Genomic DNA, 20,758 nt, shown 5'->3' on the forward strand with positions numbered 1-20,758 from the left:
TAGGACATTATCATTATCATACAGTCATTGACAATTTCTTCACAACAGTACCTCTGCTCGAAGAATTGTCAAGAAAAGGCATAAGAGCAAAATGTCCATTGGAAGATGCCAAAAGAATGAGAAAGAGTAACAGGGGTTCTTATGATTATAGGTCAACCAAGGAAAAAACAGTTGTTGTTGTTCGTTGGAATGACAATAATGTTATGTGCATTGCTTCTAATTGTGAAACAGTATTTCCACTACAGAAAGTTAAGAGGTTTTCAAAAAAGGAAAAAACACATTTGTATGTTGATCAACCTCAATTTATAAAGCCTTACAACAGAATATGAGTCTTTACAGGATAAGTGTTGGAGGGAAAAAATGGTATATTCCAATATTTATGCATTGTATCGATATGTCGATCCAAAATTCTTGGCAACTGCACCGTCAGCAAGGGAGTACTATGGATCTACTGACATTTAGACGAAGAATTGCTCGTTTTCGTTTTCTATTGGAGACAAATAACAAAACGTCACTCAAAAGGAGCCGTTCTTCTTCGTTACCAAATGCTGATTCCAGATTTGATCCTTTGGATGACTTAGTTATTTCCCAGGATAAGCAGACACGGTGTCGTGTCTGTCATAAAAAAAGTATCGACAAAGTGTGAAAAATGCAATGTTGCACTTCACATCAACTGTTTCAAGTCATACCATATAAATGATTGATATTTCATTAGAATTAGTTGTTCAATAAACATTATTTAGTTAACAGGTCCGTTTGATTATCCATTAGCCCACTGTCCTTCTAAAAGGACACCCGTTTTTGGAAAAAACTGATTTTTTTCACCATTTTTGCACAATCATTCGTGAGCCATCAAAGAGGGTTTTTCGACAGAAATCAAAGAATCTAGATTTCTGTTTTTTTGGGCATATCTGGGTTAATTAAAAAAGTGCATTCATTAGAAAATCAAACGTTGTACAAGAAATTTGGGTTATTGTTGATACGCTCGGCCATAACTCCGTAAAACTCTTGCCTTCGATCCCAATCATCATCATTCAATTCATGAATTAATTTGATTTTGTACGGATGGAACTTGTATCTATGTAAAATTCTGAAAAGTTTGATTGATTAATATCGGAAACTACAGAAATTTGTCGTACATATTGCGTGTTTGGCATAAGTTGAACATGTCCCAATACCGCCACAGCTGCTCTTTCATCATTCACGATTCCAATGGACCCCTTTTTTTATCCATTACTGAACTCATTTCCACAAATTTTGAAAACAATTCCAGTACGTACTTATGGCGAACGCTACGTTCAGGATGGTTTTAGTTAAATATCCTTGCAACCGCTTATGTTTTTGATAATAAAGGCTTAACCAGCTCAATACGTTCTTGCAATTTATACACCATATTTTTTTGAAATTTCAAACAAATCAGCAAAGTAGTAACTCAACAGATTGTAACACTGTAAAGAGAGCTTCCAAGACCTTTCAAATAAAGTATCACTCAGGGGGTTGCTCGTTCAAGCCTAAAATATACGTCAAAATATGTTACGGAAAATTTTTCCACTCGCTATAGGATTAGAAATATACGGGGTGGCTCGTCTGAGATGGAACACCCTGTATATGAACAGTGTCATCGAAACTACCGATCGTAATTGTCAAATAACCGTTTATTCAAACTCATATTCAATGGTTAATATTTTCATTTGATGATGTTTCAGATCCAGTTCACAATCTTCATCATAGTATTTGGAAGGACGCTAGTTGATCCCAGTTGTAGCTTTCCTAAACTTCCAGGATATATTTTGGTGCCCCAAAACTGTTTCATGCTGTTTCTTTTTGGCGATTTCTATCTGAAAGAATATGTCTTCAAGAAAGAAAAAAACAAGTAGAAATTGGAAATATCATTTTATATTTCATATATTGTTTCTTTGAACGAATATGGTTTTCTTAGAAAATAAATTTATTGATTTTCATTTTTTTTATATATTATATGTGCATTCAATTCGGTGGAAACATCAAACCGAGTATTTGATTATATTGGTTGATTCAATCAACTTATTTAGAAATATATCAATGATAATACAGATGAATTTCAAGTTTTTCAGTGATTATGTACTATACATCAGTTATTTTACTTATATAACTACAAAATTAATTATTTTCTGAAAGCTCAATGCTGAATCGTGATCATTTTCCAGCTTCCTTTACTGAATAAATTTAATTGTTAGAGGAAGTAGGGTATTATGGAAAAGTCGGAAATATGGAATACTCAGGATTTAGTTCTGTTTAGTGCTATTATCTCTCGGAAATATTATGAGCTGTTTCAAAAGACTCTCATGATGCTCTGTTGAGAGAGATGACTACCTGTTGCTGTTTAACTGCTCGCTACAGAACGAATTTTTTTGTGCTTCACAGGAATTTTCACAGGTAAGCCTTCAAAGATTGGTAGTAACTACTACACTGTGGCTTGAGCTTCAAGTTTCACACCTGAAGAGTTGTGATTTATTGTTAAGAAAACAGTGATAATATTTGTTCACCAGTTTTTAGGCTATCTGTCCAAGATGGCGTGTCTGGTAATATGTCATAATACGCGACACGCCATCTATGTTCTGAGCAAGATTGTCACCCAATTGTTTAGATACAAACACCAAATGGTTTAAACATCTCTTGCTTTTCTCGATGAACAAGCGTCCCACAAGAATAACATTGACTTTATAAAAAAATATAACGATCATATGTTTGTTCAAGGCCCTTGAGGGTTTTTGATATGATGGGGATATTTGGCAGGGCTTACTTTTAAGTACAACGTGGGGACATTGGCGGCTGATGCTGTCAAAGCGACTGGCATTGGTCCTGTCATTGGAAATGTTTTCAGCATTGATGATTTCATCGCCTTAACACTCACTGTTCCAAGACATGAAAAAAGATCTATTGAACCAACACCTGTCCCCATTTGAAGTTCTTCAACCCTTAATGACTCACCTCAACCGCGTTCATCTAAAACTCCTGATAGGTTTGTTCCTGTCAAGCCAAAGTTGACCAATCTTGAATTTCTTACATAAATCTCACTGCCACTTACAAAAAAAAACAGAAATCAAGTAGAGGCGGGGAAGCTGGTTCTTTCTATATATGCTCTCCATTAAATAAACAATTACAGACCGCAAGTAAGGATGATTTTTACCATCCTAATAAGCCTATGGTGACGTGACGGTTGAGAGATTAGCCTAACTACCATAATATGTGTGATTGATGACTTGTTTACTTTATGGTAATTCATGATTACTTGAATGAAATGAATAAAAACACTTTTGTCTATAAACCACTGGTAAATTTCATTTATACGACCGGTTTCGGGTTTAACCCCATTGTCAAGTATAAAACTAAAATCTGAATTTTGAAATATCGATTTTATTAGAACTTTCAGGTATGCTGCAAGGACAGGTATTTAAGAGACAGGCTGCCAACTTAAATACCACCCTGATAATTCTAGGGGTTGTTAAACTCTTAAATTCAATAGAGGAGACCTACATAAATCGAGTTACTCGTTTGTGGGTATATGTTTCTGGTGTTTAATTGATTTAGTAATTTCCATGGCCTCCAACAGATTCATTTTTCTCCCTTCATCCTACATAAATGTAATAACAAAAGTATTTTTATTCATTTCATTTAAGCCTAACTACCATCCTGATGTATCATATTCAATGAACAACATGCCACCAGAAATAGCACCGGACAACAAAGACACTTAGTGCATCTACTGTGGTGGAAGATTATCCGATGATTCCACAGGGATAATTTGGATTCAGTGTTCAAGCTGCTCGTTGTGGTTGTACAGAGGCAGAAAAGACAGATTACGTGTGCGATTTCTGTCTATTTCCATAAAGTAGACTCATTATATTGAAGTTTTTGTTTTCAAAATTAGAAATGATAGGTTTCCTGAATTCCAGAAACAAAAACAAAACCATGGATCATGGACCAATCTTTGCCAAGAATGAAAGCACGTACTTGAAGATCCGCCAAGCCATAGATAATACACAAAACAGAAACTGGGGACAGTTAGCAAGGAAACAATGCCCAAATGCAGACCGAAAACAGGACAACTATAAAGCCGTCAACGTCATCAACATGAGTTCCCTCCCTCACAGGAATAGAGAAATCCTTGTTGGGGGAAGGTCTATACTTCGCCATTGCGCCAACATCTGTGCCCAATTTGTAGATAATTACTGCAGTGGAATCCACCAGTTCCCTAACTGCCCAGAACGAGACAGAAGAATCCAGATGGAAAATCAGAGAACAGCTAAATCGAGAACCAGTTCCAGCATCTAACATCAGCAGTGAAGAACGTAGAGGTCTGAACAGCCTACGTAGAAACAACACCATCAAGATTCTACCTGCTACTGTGGTGATGGATACTGTTCTCTACGAACAGAAGATCGAAGAGTTTCTTCAGAAGGGATAATTCACAAAGATCGTACGGTGCTTTACTCCATCAATCGAAAGGAAGTTGTCATATTTTTTGGGAAATGGGAGATCACCGCCAACACCACACCACAGTAAGCCCCCTCACTTGTATGAACTACCCAAAATCCACAAGAAAGAACGTTCCGCTCTGGTATTTTCAACTTGGGAAAGAATTCTTTCACCAGTCATAGCCAACATATATATGGATTGGTTTGAAACTAACTCTGCCCATTGAAGAAGCCTACAAGAAACCTCGTGTTCAGTTGAGATACGTTGATGACACCTTCATAATATGGAACTATGGAAATACTGAACTAGATGCCTAACTGAAATACATCAACAACCTAAGACCTTCCATGACTCTAACAATGGAGAAGGAAGTCCACAACGAATTGCCATTCTTAGACGTATTGGTAAAGAGAACCGACACTGAATGGGAAATATCTGTATAACGAGAACCCATTCTCACGGGACAGTATCTGAACCACGAATTCAACCACCATCAATCGACTGAAAAAGGAATCATCAAGACAATATAAGTCGGTGCTTTCAGGCTATGTAATACAAAGGGAGTTCTCGAGAAGGAACTAGATATCAAAAATGTCTTCAACGGAATGGCTACTCCAATGCGATGGTGGAACATACTTTGGCTAGAAGACAGCAGAAGTCTCGCAAGGAAGAGAAGCCGTCACAACCAGTACTTGCACTTTCCTATATCAGAGGATTATCGGAAAGAATAAGAAGAAGATCAAAGTTTGATCTTCTTAATTATTATTAATTGGAGTATGTCGTTTTCTTTTTATAGGTACAGTTTTTTCAAAACGAGGTGGTGAGGGCGCTCCTAAGATTGTGTGTGCTATTGTATCGGAGAAAAATATTTTGGAAGCTGTCGCTGATGATCCTTCAATGAGCATCAGAAATGTATCAGAACAGTTCCAAACTCCAAGTTCACTATTCATAAAATAATCAGGGGACAACTGCTCCAACTATATCACATCCAGAAGGTACACGCCATGACCCCTGAAGATTTTCCAGCACGACTGGAATATACCAATTGGTTCATGTATAAGCAAAGAGAGGATATGACTTCCATTCATCGAGTTTTATTCACTGATGAAGCAGGTTTCACTTATTAATTTAATGGGGTGAAGAAAATCTCCATGAGATATTGAAAATCAAACACCAACGAAAATTCAACGTGAATGTTCGGGCTGGTATCATAGGAAACCACCTTATAGAACCAATCGTTTTAGATGACCAATTGACTGGCGAACGTTATTTGGAATTCCTTCAGAACGATTTGAAGTGGAATACACACGTTGATCAGGTGTGTAAGAGGCTCAATAGTAGTTATTGTCCACATTGTGCCACTGGCACTTGATTTGGGCTATCAGAATATATCCATGAATCTTTTATACAGGGTGGCATATGACTTGGGCCACCCCCATCTTTGAATTTTTAAATACGGACCCGTATTTTTTGTTGTAGTTTTTGTATCGTCGACGTTCACTTCATACTGAGAAATCAATTTCAATTTTATATTTCGGGATGTTTCGGTAATATTTGAGTCCTTCCACTCCGAGACATTTTTGAAATTGGTTATTCATATTATTTATTCCCCTTAATATACTTATTTGCTGCATTATTGCGAAATCATTCAAAATCCTCAATTTCGAGTCTTCCACATTTTCTATCTTTCTGCCAGCGTAAATCCAATTTTTCAATGTCCCCCATAGAAAATACTCCAAAATAGTAAGGACCACAATTCAAACATTTATTACGCAATTAATTTTTTTTGTCTATATAACTTACTTCTTTTCAATTTTCATGACAATTATAGTGTTCGTATTGGATGTTATTATTGCTAACATCTCTTTTTCTGCTCATCAAAACACATATAATATATTTATGTTGTAGATATGTTTCACATAATCATAAAAGGTTTTCTTATTCGAAGTTTATTGTAAAAAACGCTCATAGCAATGGAAATATAAAAAAATATGAATAGGTACTTAAAAATGTAAAAAAAAAACTCTCTAAAAACTCTACGGTACATAGGGAGACGTGAAAGTTGCTATTGTATTTTCATCTAACTCAGTCAGCCAATTTCCAGGGCCGTAATTTGAAAGGGAATAATTCACCCAATTATAATCAAATATTACGGAAACATCCCGAAATATAAGATGAAATTTAATTTCTCAGTATGAAGTGTAGGTCTACGATCCAAAAACTACGACAAAAATACAGTTTTTTATTTAAAAATTCAAAGATGGAAGTGGCCCAAGTCAGATGACACCCTATATAAAAGATTCATGGACATATTCTGATAGCTCACATCAAGTGCCAATAGCAAAATGTAGACAGATTTTCAATATGCCTGTGAATAAAGAAGATATAAGCAAAAAAATAATTTGGGATTTTTTTGTTTTTCCTGTATATCTCCAGAACCAAAAGAGCTTTATTCGATTTCTTCACATCATTAAATAGGTCTCTAGAATACGCAACTTTGTCATAATTCAACCCACACTGTATCTCTTATCGTTTACAAAATCCCCATGTATAGAAACGAATTTGAATAACCCTGTATAATACAGATTAAACAAAATACGAATTTTATACACCATATAATGTGTTTCAAGACAGTGGTTGATTACATCATCGATTTGAAATCAATAAAAGTCAAAAAAAATACTTTCGACGAAAATAATTCGCATTCATATTTTGGAGCATCCTGTATTACATTAATCAATTCATCAAGACAATCAAATCAGTTTTATATGGAAATAGGGTTATGAATATATTCCATTGATATGTTCCACAATAAGTATATTTCTTTGATGTTAGTGAGTCTATGTGATAAGTTCAACAATGGCCCTAGTATTGAAAAAGTTATATCAAGGATATTTCTGGGTTTTCGATGAATTATCTGGTAAGAAGCGAAAAAAATATATTTTTTTACTGGATTGAAAAGAAGTTTAGTTGAATGACAGCCAACTGTTGTTTAGTTGAAAACTATGCAATATTAAGACTGACCAAAATTATGTTTCATCAGTTAGTTTTCCGGAGTTATTGAAGTATGCACAATGATCAGTATTCATTCTGAACAAATTCCGTAAAGACACACCTGAAGAAGACATTTTATAGCGAAACACGTGTTGTGTTTTTCTAAAACTGTTCAGTGAAAGTCTCACAATAAACTGTTTTTCGAATGTGATATTCACTTTTGATCTCTTGTAGAATGAGAAATTTCTAACCATCCTGATTATTTTTTCATTCCAGTAATGGATTTTTCATCCTTTCATCATTTTGACTGACTCATAAGCCGAGTTCAACCACTTCAACTGTTTATATTGTCTAATTAATGAATGATGACAATGCACTATTTGATAACCCATAAAATTTGGAGATTTTTGTCTGACAAGCTATCATTTTCAGTATTTATTTAAATTTCACTAGTTCGGACTTCCATTGTCTACTATATAAAATGATTCGAAATCCCTGAAACAAGTAAAAATTTATAGTTGAAAATAACAATTATATTAAGCAACAATAAACCTGAAATGAAATGATAGTGAAATAACCTACAAGTAAAAATATAGTAATTGAATAAATAAAAATTAAAAGAATGAAAAAAGAAAATAATAAAAAATAAAAAAGTGTAGAGATTCCAAGTCACGTTAGTTCACGACGTTTCGATTGTTGGTATCTACAATCGTCATCGGGTGATGACTGGACTGATTCCTCCTAGAGATGACTATTTCATAGGTCGTTGAAATACTTTCACTTTCTCTACTTTCCATTTTCCGCTTCACTGATTCCGTGAGAGATGACCGTTTTGGCGGGAGTTGGTCATTTTTCGTTTGATGATGGGTTTCCATATGTTTCGTATATCTACGCTGGCCTGGCTGAATACGTTGTTGGACAACATGTATGCGGCTTCCTTAAATTTTCTCCTGAACCAATGTTCCTCTCTGTGCAAGATCTCAGCTTGGGACCACTCGATGTTGTATTGATGGGTCCAAACATGGTCTACTATTCCTGATTTGCTGGTTTCTCCTCGCTGTGTGTGCTTCTTGTGCTCGGCAATGCGAACATTCAATGGCCTCTTAGTTTCACCAATATAGGATTTTCCGCACTCACAGGGTATCCGGTAAATGCAATTCTTGGAATCGCAGTCCGCGTTTGGGGGCCTGGTTTTCGTGAGACTGCTACGGATAGTGTTACCGGATCTGAAACAGGTTCTAATGTTGTACTTGGAACCAATTCTTCTTATCCTCTCCGATAATCCTCTGATGTAGGGAAGTGCAAGCACTGGTTGTGATGGCTTCTCTTCCTTGCGAGGCTCCTGCTGTCTTCTAGCCAAAGTTTTTTCTACCATCGCTTTGGAGTAGCCATTCCGTTGAAGATCATTTTTGATGATTCCCTCTCGAGACTTTCCTTCGTATTACTGAGCCCGAAAGCACGGTCTAATAGAGTCTTGATGATTCCTCTTTTAGTCGATTGATGGTGGTTGGATTCGTGGTTCAGATACTGTCCCGTATGAGTGGGTTTTCGGTATACAGATGTTTCCCACTTAGTGTCGGTCCTCTTCACCCAAAACGTCTATGAATGGCAATTCTTAGACGTGAAAGTAATGGAAGGTCTCACGTTGTTGATGTGTTTCAGAAATATTCTACGTTTCCACAGAAAATAATCACGATAGAACATGAGTGCTGCTTTATACAGGTATGATTCAAGTGAAGTGAATTTTTTTACTCAACCAGTTGAGACATATTTCACCACCTTTTTTGATATAGCAGTTATACCGCGTATCGGAAAAGTCAGAGGGCTAACATTTCCGAAGTAAGTGATAACAGAACTCATTTACCCTTGCAGGGGCGGCTCCAGGGGCTGCATCCCAAAATTTTAAACAGAATCCTGTTTTGATAAAAAGCTCATATGATATGACTTTCAAAAACAAATATATCTGCCTGAACTGAAGGTGTCTGTTGTCACTTGTTCTCGATTGATATGAAAGTATGATAATAAATGCCAGTCCTGAAAAAAAAATTGATTTTCGAAAACGTTCAAATGTCTAACTCTAACCTCGTGAACATCTGGATTTTTGGTTTCATAGTAACGCACACATCTGTGATTCATTGTCGTATTTCTTGCAAGTTTGCTGGTTTTTTCCGCTCCTTCACATAACCCTACTGGGAAAAATCGACGGGAGCGAGGTCGAAGGACCTTGGTGGCCATTCATTATGCCCTCTATGCCCAATCCAACGACCAGTAAATTCCTTATCTGAGTATTCTTCTGAAGGAACATGAAAGAGTGAAGATGTTCCATCCTGCACAAGCTCAGGTGTGATAGCTTCTTCTGAAAGTAGCAGGTATAAACATCTCATAATTGGAATAACGCAATCAAGAAACATGGGGACTCAATAGTTGATACGCTTGATATTTTTGAGGCATTTGACCATGTTTGACATGGGGGTTTGCTGACCAAACTTCGATGCTATGACTTGACAGATCATTTTTGTATGTGGCTCTTCAGTTTCCTGGAAAAACGTTCCCTGCAAGTGGCCGTCGACGAATATCTCACGAATACTTCCACCATCAACGCTGGTGTTCCTCAGGGATCCATATTGCTTCCAACCCTCTTCTTATCGTCTATCAACGACTTACTGGAAAAACCAAGATTCCAAAAAATTGCTTTGCAGACGACAGCACACTTATCTCGTTATCCCATTTGGATTCCTGGATATCAGCTGCGGATGCCCTTCTCCACTGGCAGCAGGAGGTTGCATATCGTATTAAGGATCTAGAGATGATTTCGAATTAAAGTGAAAATAGATAAATGTCTCTGAACCGGAAATAATAATGTCAGGACAGACAAAAGCTTGGAACACTGTTCCGAACCAGGAAACTGTACCACAGCAACTTTTGTGGCTTAATGAAGGTCAGCTCAGACCTCCTTTGGAGTACTTCTCTCATGTATGGAGCTCTGCCCCTCAGCATTCCCTGAAGCTACTGGAGTCCATCCAGAAAAAAGAACAAGTGAGCAAGTCATAACTCAAGTTATGTTTCAAAATTGACATGCCACCTTCAGCCCTCAATCTTGTCTCATCCCAGTTATCTCCATCTACCACATATACGGTGTCATCTCCGTATGAGTAAAGATTACCATCAATATTTGTATTAAGTAAATCATTGATGTATATCAAAAAAAGAACAGGTCCTAAAACCGTACCTTGAGGAACAACACACTTGTAGGAACTGTTTTCTGTTTCTTAAGTAACTCCGGAAAAAATCAAGGCAAACACCTTCTATTCCGTATTGGGCTAGTTTCTTGGCGAATTTAGAGTGAGATACAGTATCAAGTGCTCTCTCTATATCTAAAAATAGCCTAATCACTTTTTAATTAGTATGCAGACTATTATAGATATGTCGAGTTACACTGAAAATTGCATCTTCTGTTGACATTCCTTTTCTATAGTTGACAAAATGTTTTCATTGATTGATTGATTGATTGATAGCGAACAATCACTTCAGTTTTTTCGGTTCCGAAAATATATGAAAAAAAATTAATATTTGATTTTTGCCGTCTTCTTTATTTGCAGAGATACTGAAAACCTGTTTACACTTTATAATACCATTAGAACTTTCATTATAAAATTGTAATATGGTCATAGAATTTTTATACAGTGTGTCGTCAAAATTAGGACACCCTCATCTTCAAAATTTTAAATATGGACCTGATTTTTTTGTGAAAATGTCCGTATAATTCTGGGAAATGGAGTTTTCTTTTTGTTTATGTCTCCGCCTGATTGGAGACACAAACATCACTAGCAACCTTGATAATTTGGAACGTTAAAGGAAGTTTGGAGACTTGTCACTCTTTTCTAGATACTTTCACAGGAGGTGTTGAAATAAATCGGTACAAATCAGAAATACGCGACGAAATGTGGCTGCTCATCGTTTTGAATTTCAACCCAGTACTCCTCAAACTTCACTGTTCAAGAACTCTTTGATTTGGAGAAATGCGTTTATATGGAATGACCTCCCTGAGAACGTTGTCCCAAATGAATTGAATCTCCAGCGATTCAAATCCAACGTGAATCGCTACTTTCGCACAGGCACCGCTCATAGAGCGCCTTGAGCATTTTTTTATTGTGCTTTTGTTTTGTCTTGAAAAAAATCCAGTGAGATTTTTTAACCAATTACCGTATTACTCATAAATCCGGGCCATAAGTTCAATTTCCCAGGATTTTGTGTATGTGCTTATTGGCAGAACCATTCACCAAATATCTTGCTTCATCACTGAAATAGTTGAGTTACATTGTAATGAAGGGTTTCAAGGTTTCAAAAAATGCGGTTGGATTTCAAAATGATCGAATTTATGCTGTTTTTGAATTTCATGCACCTACAGCTGCAGCTATTATGGCAACTAATTGCTTGGGTTGAACAGCAATTTTTTCCGAATTTTGAATTCTAAGATCTTTGGTTTCATCTTTGACGCTGAAAGTTATAAGGAAATTTTACGTGATTGGAAGAAATCGATCTATCTGGAAAAAATCAATGGATAATTTTGCGGCCTCATGACAATTGTGATTAGTTTGTCCGTATAAAAAATTATTCCAATTTTGTATTCATTTGGGCGAACCATATCGTAAGGAATGAATTCAAAAAATTTACTAATGCCTGTGGATGTCAATGAAAAACCGAAACAGTAACAGATATAATGTCAGTTAACTAATGGCAAAGGTGCTCATTTCAGAGCATCACTCAATGACATCAAAAAAGGGATTCAGCTCTAGTAAAATTTTAGTTTTTATTTTATCTTCTTCACTAACAGATATATTGGGTATCTGTTCATACTTCGCCACGAAAACTTTCGTGGCGAAGAATCTGTTCATAGTACTTTCCAATGGTTATATCTTAGTTGGGCCCCTTTTTTTTGAAATTTGAATTACGAGTTTGCATTTTATTAGCATTTGAGTATTGAGAAATTCAATTCTCCATTATATTCTGAATAGTTTCGCTAGTTTCATGATTCTTCAGATTTTTCATCAGTGCCCTAAAAAACGAACAATTAGAACCAATACTTATGTCCATAATTGAACCTTGAAAAATTCATGACAGTATTATTCCAATGGAGTCATTGAACTGGGTTTCATTTCCAGTGTTCTAAATTGCACGTGAATCAGGTAATTAAATCCAAATAATAGAAACGAAATCACCCCACCACGATAGTATAGAGTGGGAGAAACAGTCCAGTGACGCATGATTGATATCAGACATATTTGAGATCATTGGGAAGATTTGAAATTTTGAATATTTGAAATCAGAATGATTCAAATCCATTAATGAATACGAGTATTCTAATTTTTTCAATCAGAGAAACAGTATTAGTATATTTTGTTCATCATTCAGTTGTACTTCTGAAACTCAACATGACCCATCAGTTTTGTTTCACCAGTTCAAAAGTCAATGCATATAAAAATAATTCATGGTAATGAAATGCTGAAGTACTATTCAAAATAATCGTGAACTGAGTTTTGCAATTCATGATTAAGCATATCTATTTGAAATGATGGATTGATCCAAATGAAAATCGAAACGTTTATTTTTTTCAACGTTCATTCATTATGATATCTGGTAAATGCCAGCTTGAAAACAATTACTTCTCGACGGACAATGAAAAGCAACCGACCTCTCAAGTACGCAAAATTGTTTTTAATTGAATTGTTGAATCTGTTTAAAAAAATATGTTTAAAATCTGTTTTTTCGTTAATCAGCTGCCGCCCCCATACGAACGACAACTCTCAGAAGTTGAGAAACTTGTGCGAGCTAAGGACTAACGAGGTCTTACCTTTTAACGTGTGATTCCTAAGACGGTGATGAAAGACTGAATTGCGATTAATGTAAGAAAAAAAGCAATATCATCCGTAACTCTAAAAGTTTGACTTTGGTGTGATATAAAGCACTTCATTTCTCATATGTGTGATTGATGTCTTCTTTATTTTGTGGTAATTCATGATCACCTTGATGAAATGAATAAAAACACTTTTGTCTGATTACCACTAGTTGATTTTATTCATACGACCGGTTTTGGGTTTGACCCAATTATCAAGTATAATGGTTAGATTGCTCATTCAGGAGTATATTTTTCTGGTTTTCAATTGATTTTGTTAATTTCCGTGGCTTCCAACGAATTGTTTTTCTTCCCTTCATTGGATATATGTAGAATTTTGAGGTTATCTTCATTTATCTTGTGTTTTGATTCTTGAAGATGTTCGTACATTGTAGATTTTTTGTTCCAAACAGACGTGTTCACGCAGCCTCATCTCAAAATTTCTACCGGTTTGGCCTATATATACTACAGAGCATTTCTCACACTCTATTCTGATTTTTTTCATTCTATCCTGTTTGGGTTTTGTATTAAACAGGGTTCTACCTAAATTATTATTACTTATGGAAGCTGTTGATATTTTGTATTTAGAGAAATGATTTTGAACATATTGTGAAAGTTTACCTACGTAGTTGATGCAACTATACTTGACAAAATTGTGTTCCCGGCAGTATAATTTACTTATAAGCGTTTTGTGAGATTTACCTGATATTATCACTGGTAAACACACAGTTTGCTGCCGGAATTTTTTTACTGTTTTTAGGTAATTTGGGTCTGCTGGATTCAAAAATGCCACCAGATTTGCTCCATCAGATCGTTTTCAAAAAAAAAAATACAACAACAGATCACATTTCTAACATATAGGGTAATTTATAGAAATAGAAATAGATTTATTTGAAATAGATATCCTAATATACATAAATACACACATCGGAAAAGTCTAGGGATATTTTTATAACATACTTATTATCATAAAAATAAATGCATGAGGTCGTTTAATTTCAATTAAATTGGTACACTCGACCACCCTGTAGATTTCTATGGGTTGAACAAAGCCTGCAGAAACGGTAACTAATCTTTTATCAAGTTTTTTACAAACTGTAGGTTTTCGGCTAAAATGAATAATCTGAAAGTGTCGAGTTTGTACATTCTATGCAGTTCTTGCTCAGCAATTAAACTGGAAATATTGTGCTTCAACATCGAACGCCATCACTTACCATTGGCTGAGATAAATAGAGGTGTAGGGCTTCTTCAAGGTGGCATGCGACAAAATGATGTAGCTCTTCGTTTGGGGGTCTCCCAAAGTGTTATCAGTCGATTGTGGCGGCGTTTCCGTGAAACTGGCAGTCCAGCCGAACAACATCCAGGGCGAGGACGCGCTACAACTGCAGTTCAAGATCGATTTTTGGTCTCAACCGCAAGAAGACAACCGACAATCACAGCACCTGAGTTGGTTAACGTGTTGCAGCAGACGCACCAGGTAACCATTGGTTGTGATACTATCAGAAATCGACTGCATGAAGCAGATCTCCACAACAGAAGGCCACTTAGATGTCCACCTTTGTCGAGAGGCAATCGCGGTAGAAGATTAGAGTGGTGCCAAGAACATCAAAACTGGGATGCAAATGATTGGGCCACAGTTTTGTTTACAGACGAATCCAGATTTGGATTTCATCCAGATTCTCGTCGAGTAAGATTGTGGAGGCGACCTGGAAATAATGAACGTTTAAGACACGTCCAGGAAGTTCACACATACAGAGATGGTACAGTAATGCTATGGGGCGGAATCATGATCGGTGGCAGAACCGATCTCGTTTTTCCAAATCGCTCCCTCACAGCTCGACAGTACCTCGACACCATTCTTCTACCTATCGTCCGTCCGTTTGCTGGTGCTGTTGGTGAAAACTTCCACCTAATGCACGATAATGCTCATCTACATGTCGCGCGTCTAGTGACTGACTGGCTCACCAACGAAGGAGTTGATATATTGCAATGGCCAGCACAATCACCGGACCTGAATCCCATCGAGCATGTGTGGGACATGCTTCAACAAAGAATTTCTCCGCATATGGGGAACATTCACACAACGTTTCAATTGAGAGAGCTTTTAATCGCTGAATGGGCAAATGTACCTCAACAAGACATTGACAATCTCATTTTGTCGATGCACGATAGATGTAGGGCCGTAATAAACCAGCGTGGAGGCCATACTTTGTACTGATTCCAATTTTTTTGTATTATGATTTTTTTTCGGGGTGCCAAAGAAAAGCCATATTTTTTTTTAGTTTTGCTTATATGCGCACTCAGTATTTTTGACCATTTAATAAATTTTGTTGTAAGTTACATTCGTTTAATAATCACCCGCCAACTTTTTTTTCCCTAGAGCGATCTAAAAAGAATTATTGCCATTTTTCAAAATATCCCTAGACTTTTCCGATGTGTATATTATACGAATATATCAGTTATTGAACAGAATTGCAAAAAAACTGAAATATATAAGACCCTATATAATGGAATATATTGGGTAAAACATAGCAGTAGTAGATGATTAAGAGATTAATAGAGAGAAGAATGATGAATTCAATTGGAATAGTATTGTGCCCGTAGATATTGAGATAAGGAGCGTTTGAAGAGTTGAAAGGTGTTACTTTGTTTAATTTCATTAGGAAGCTTGTTATAGTCCAAGAGTCCTCTGTGAAAATAGTATTCATTGTTCTTGTAATGTTAGTTCGTGGGACAACCAAGTCATCTCTTCTTCTTGTATCATATTTGTGTATCTGATGGTTATATGTAACGAGTTGAGCGTCAAAGTTCTGTCTTACCCGCCAGACCATTTACAAAATAAACTTTAATTTGCCAAACATAAAATAGACAAGACAAGACAAGACAAGACAATTTATTTTCCACTGAATGTTACAATACAAGTAACATACATTATGGGAATCGTCACTAATAAGTAGGTTATAATAATATTACAATTTCACTTTTTGGTCATAAAATGAAATAAATTAATATAAATAAATAGGTACATGTACACACTTTAAAAATTAATAAATGAAATATAAGTTTATCAATACTAATTAGGATTATTTATTAAAAATTTGAATCAAAAGACTACTGTTTCATGTGGTCCGAGTCAAAATTTTCATTCAAAAACTCCTGAACTGAATAATAGCATTTCTGTACTAAAAACTTTTTTAGATAATTTTTAAATAAACTTCTGCTGAGTTCTCTAAATTTCTTAATTTCACATGTTTTATTGTAGCATTTGATTCCTATATAATTGGGATTCTCCTGTCCGATTGATAATCTAGAGAAACATAAATTGATGGTGTCCTTCTGCCCCGTATTATGATTGTGAACATCCTTTCTTGCTTTGAGAGAGTTATGTTTATTCATGATGTGGACAATTATTGAGTAAATGTACAAGCTTGGTAATGACATAATACCCAGCTCAACAAAGTGGTTTTTACAAGATGTTTTGCTAGATAAATTCAGCATACACCTTATAATTTTTTTTGAGTGATAAATAATTGACCACTATTATGGGCTTTTCCCCAGAAAATCAGGCATGACTGAATAAGACCAAAATATAGTAGTTTCAGTACTTCCATTGACACTGTGTTACGCAAGTTTCTAATAATGAAGCAATATGAGCTCAGTTTTGAGGATGTATGTTCAACATGATCGTTCCATGTGAGTTTTTGATCCAAGTGGACCCCTAAAAATTTTGTACAGGTCGAGTTTTCCAATGATGTTTCTTCAGTTTTAAGTAGTATGCTCTGGTTCACAGTGGCATTTTTTTTATTGAAGTAAACAGCTATTGACGTGTCTATATTCAGAGATATGTTATTATTACCACACCACTGGGTTATGTTTTCTATGGATATACTTATGATATCTGATAAACTGTTCGAAATGTCATCTACAACAGTTATAAAGTCTGTTTTCGAACTCCAACCTAACATTACGTAAAACTTCACTGAGAGTTGACTGGCCTGCTGCTGTAATTCGTTTTTTAAGTTCTTCGATATCACACGGTTGTATTTCATAAACAACGGATTCAAGATGCTCCAAAGAAAAAATCTGAGGATGTTAAATCCGGTGACCTCGGAAGCCATTCAGCTGCTCCTCTTCTACTAATCCATCTATCCGGAAATCTCCCATTTAACCTCTGTCGGACGGGAAGAAAATAATTAGGTGGAGCATCATCTTGCCGGGATTGTAACATATCGTCCTGCAAAGTTTATTATTTTCTGCATCCATCTAGCTCGTGAGTTATAAGAGGATCGATAATCTGGGTGTTGTGTATGCCCTTCCCGAATAATAAGTAGGTATGTGGCTTTTCGTCACTCCAATAGCGACAGTTTTGTCTATAAACATTAACATACAGAAATAATGAACGCTCTGCATTTTATAAGGATGTGGAGCATTTTTACACTTGTATACACTTACTAGTACTATGTTGCTGATTGATAGGCCAAAAACCTTCTCTATGAAAAATTACTTATACATATCAAGTTTCATCACGATCGGTTGAGCGATGTAAAAGTTTATCACTTACCAACCAACCAACCAACAAACATCCATTTTTATATATTAGATAAACTCATTGAAGTGATGTGGTGCTTTTCCAGTGAGTATTTTGAATATGAATATCATAAAAAAATATTGTAATCTATCTTTTACTGTCATCCAATTCAGAATATAAATCATTGATAATATAGGAGTATACTTATGGCATTTTAATAACAAGCGCATTCCTCTGTTTTGTAATTTTTATAGAGTAGAGATAGAATTACCGTCTAGTAATGATATCAAAGTAGCACAGTAAACAAAGTGTGGTGGGATTATTGTTTTATAAACAGTCAAATTAGATTGGAATGTTAATTGTCTACTAATTCTAGTAAAGAAAAACAATTTTTTAGAAATTATATTAAACATATACTGTGTGATTCACAAACGTTTTATACGTATAATATGCAGGTGTATTGTGGATCTCAACCACCTGGGCCTTACGTCACCTCTAATAAACCTTACGATACCGTGAAGAACTTGATTAAACCTTTGAAGCAGACAAATCGAAACGTTACCACAGATCCATTGGCCCAATATTTATCATCGATTGGTTTGACATTTCTAGGAACACTGCGAAAGAATAAAGCTGAAATTCTACCTGAATTTGTAACGGAAAATAAAAATCTTGTTCCTGGCAATCATTTATTTGGCTATAATGACGAATCCACTTTGATTTCTTTCGCTACAAAAAAGAAAAAGGTTGTTTTGGTTCTTTCAACATTGCATGACGGCAATCAGGTCGATAATGAAACCGGAAAATCGATTCAGATAATGGATTACAATGCCACGAAAGGAGGAGTGGACACTGTTGATCTGATGTGCTCGAGGATCTCTACTTCCAGAAGAACTAACAGATGGCCAATGATCTTTTTCTTTAGAAATCTTGATGTTGCGGGGATCAACTCAATGAGGATTTATCAAATGAATAATCCTGAGAAAACCTTCTCAAGACGTGAGTATCTCAAAGGCCTGGCCATGCAATTGATGGATGACAATTTGAGAGAACGAGCAAAAATCACAAATTTGCCAAAAGATTTATCTATTTTCCTGAAACAATACAGAGAAAAAGAAGAAGAAAATAGAAGAGATACAGAGAGTGTTCGAAATAAACGTCGTTTTAGCTTCATTTGTGGGTCAAGAAAAAATAATATAACGAAACTATCTTGCCATGCTTGTGGTAAAAGCGTTTGTCAAAAACATTCGCAGCATAGATGTGACAATTGTGCAATATCAAACGAAATATCAGACGAGGACGAAGACTAAAACAGCGATTATTAGAAGAAATTGTTCATAGTAGCTGGATAATTTTTTGGGTTTCGTTAGTACAAATTGTTATGAATTTCCTTATGTACGTTTAGTTACTGGAAGGCTACATTTTATTTAACTTCATGCTATATCCTATACTTTTGTTGAGTTTCTGTACTCCTTTATTCTATACTTACCATTCTCCTTAGTACCAATGGATATAGTACTAGATGTCTTTTATTAAGGAAACCCAAATCCCAAAACATTTAGATGGCATATTATAGTGATAATGAGGTGAGAAGGTGAGTGCGGTGAATAACCGTCTGTGCTACGATGAGGGACGCGCCTGGATGAAGGTTAAATTTGTTTATAAACATATTTATAAACATATAGTGGTGGAATACACAGAAATGTAAGAATATTTAACCCTGCTACAGCACACTTATTTTTCAAGACACAAATTGCACATTGGGGTCTCAAAAACCCAAATGGAGTTTTTTCAAGTTGGTAATATTTTTTTATTGTTTTTACACATGGAATTGTTGAAGTGGTTATTTTAGAGAGTATACAACATATTGAAAAGTAGTTTAAACAAATATTCCATTCTTGATAATATCAAATTGAAAAAAAGGAAAAAAAATTGTAACAAACTGTACGATTTTTTAGAAATTCACCAAAAAAAAACAAAAACTGAAATTTTCGAATTCTAAGTATACGAAACGTTTTAACTAAATATCATTCTGGTATATTGTGCAATTAAAAAAATTATAATTCCTCAAGTTTTTCTTAGTCAGTCTAATGAATCAGGCTGATAAATCAGCCTCACAGCTCCTACATATCATTGCCCTGTGTGCATTACAAAACGATTTATGGCACACGCTACAATGCATATTTGTTTTTCTGTCTTCTTTTCTGTTGCAAAAACTACAACGAACTTTTCGTAGCAAATTTTCGTCATTATTTGGTGATGGATCTGGCACAGGCTCGTCCAAGATTTCCATTATCTTTTGACGCAGTGATCTTCTAAGCGTTGGCAACCGTAGTCGTTCCCTGAGAAATGGTATTACCAAGGACATTCCCAGCTTTTTTAGGAAATTCTGCAAATTCTGCAAATTCTGCGCAATCTTCCTTAGCAAAGGTAAGCAGAATCATCGAATTGATACCACTTCCATCAAGTATACCATAAAACACTCGCATAGGCCATCTATTTGTTTTTCGTGCTGTGGTATATGAATGGCACAACTGATCGAAGGTGTCTGTACCACCTTTGGTTGCGTTGTATGTCTCAATTATCGTTGGTTTATTTGTCTCGTGATCAATGGAATCGTCATGGTGTAAGGTAGAAATTAGAATCACGTTTTTATTTTGCTTGGGTGTGAAAGAAACTAGAGTTTTGCGAAAGCGAATAACGACGACCCTACTTTCTTTTTGGCCAAGAAACTAGGCGGAATTTCTCTTTTCGCAAGGTTCCTACCATTGTAAGCTTATATTGCTCAGATAGAATGTTAGCCAATGGAATCGAAGTGAACCAATTATCAAAAGTTAGGTTGCGATTGGAAAGCAGGCCATGATTACTATTTGACAGTAGCGTTG

The 20,758-nt window shown here is 35.7% G+C and overlaps 2 protein-coding genes across 2 annotated transcripts in view; both read left to right on the top strand.

Moving 5' to 3' along the window:
• Window positions 1-1,961, top strand: part of LOC111511875 (very long chain fatty acid elongase 7-like) — a 42,272-nt gene extending 40,311 nt beyond the window's left edge. The window contains exon 5 of the mRNA XM_074180467.1: window positions 1,707-1,961. Coding sequence (XP_074036568.1) covers window positions 1,707-1,877 — 171 coding nt within the window. The 3' untranslated portion in view covers window positions 1,878-1,961. The remainder of the gene's footprint in view (window positions 1-1,706) is intronic.
• Window positions 1,962-7,222: 5,261 nt separating this feature from the next.
• LOC111511874 (very long chain fatty acid elongase 7) overlaps window positions 7,223-20,758 on the top strand; it is a 35,907-nt gene continuing 22,371 nt past the window's right edge. Inside the window, exon 1 of the mRNA XM_023167889.2 lies at window positions 7,223-7,378. Within this exon, the coding sequence (XP_023023657.2) occupies window positions 7,318-7,378 (61 nt within the window). The 5' untranslated portion in view covers window positions 7,223-7,317. The remainder of the gene's footprint in view (window positions 7,379-20,758) is intronic.

The sequence above is a fragment of the Leptinotarsa decemlineata genome, unplaced genomic scaffold (assembly GCF_025532065.1).
Source record: "Leptinotarsa decemlineata unplaced genomic scaffold, Ldec_3_MD MMD2_tig00026294_RagTag_RagTag, whole genome shotgun sequence".
Classification (NCBI taxonomy): Eukaryota; Metazoa; Arthropoda; class Insecta; order Coleoptera; family Chrysomelidae; genus Leptinotarsa; species Leptinotarsa decemlineata.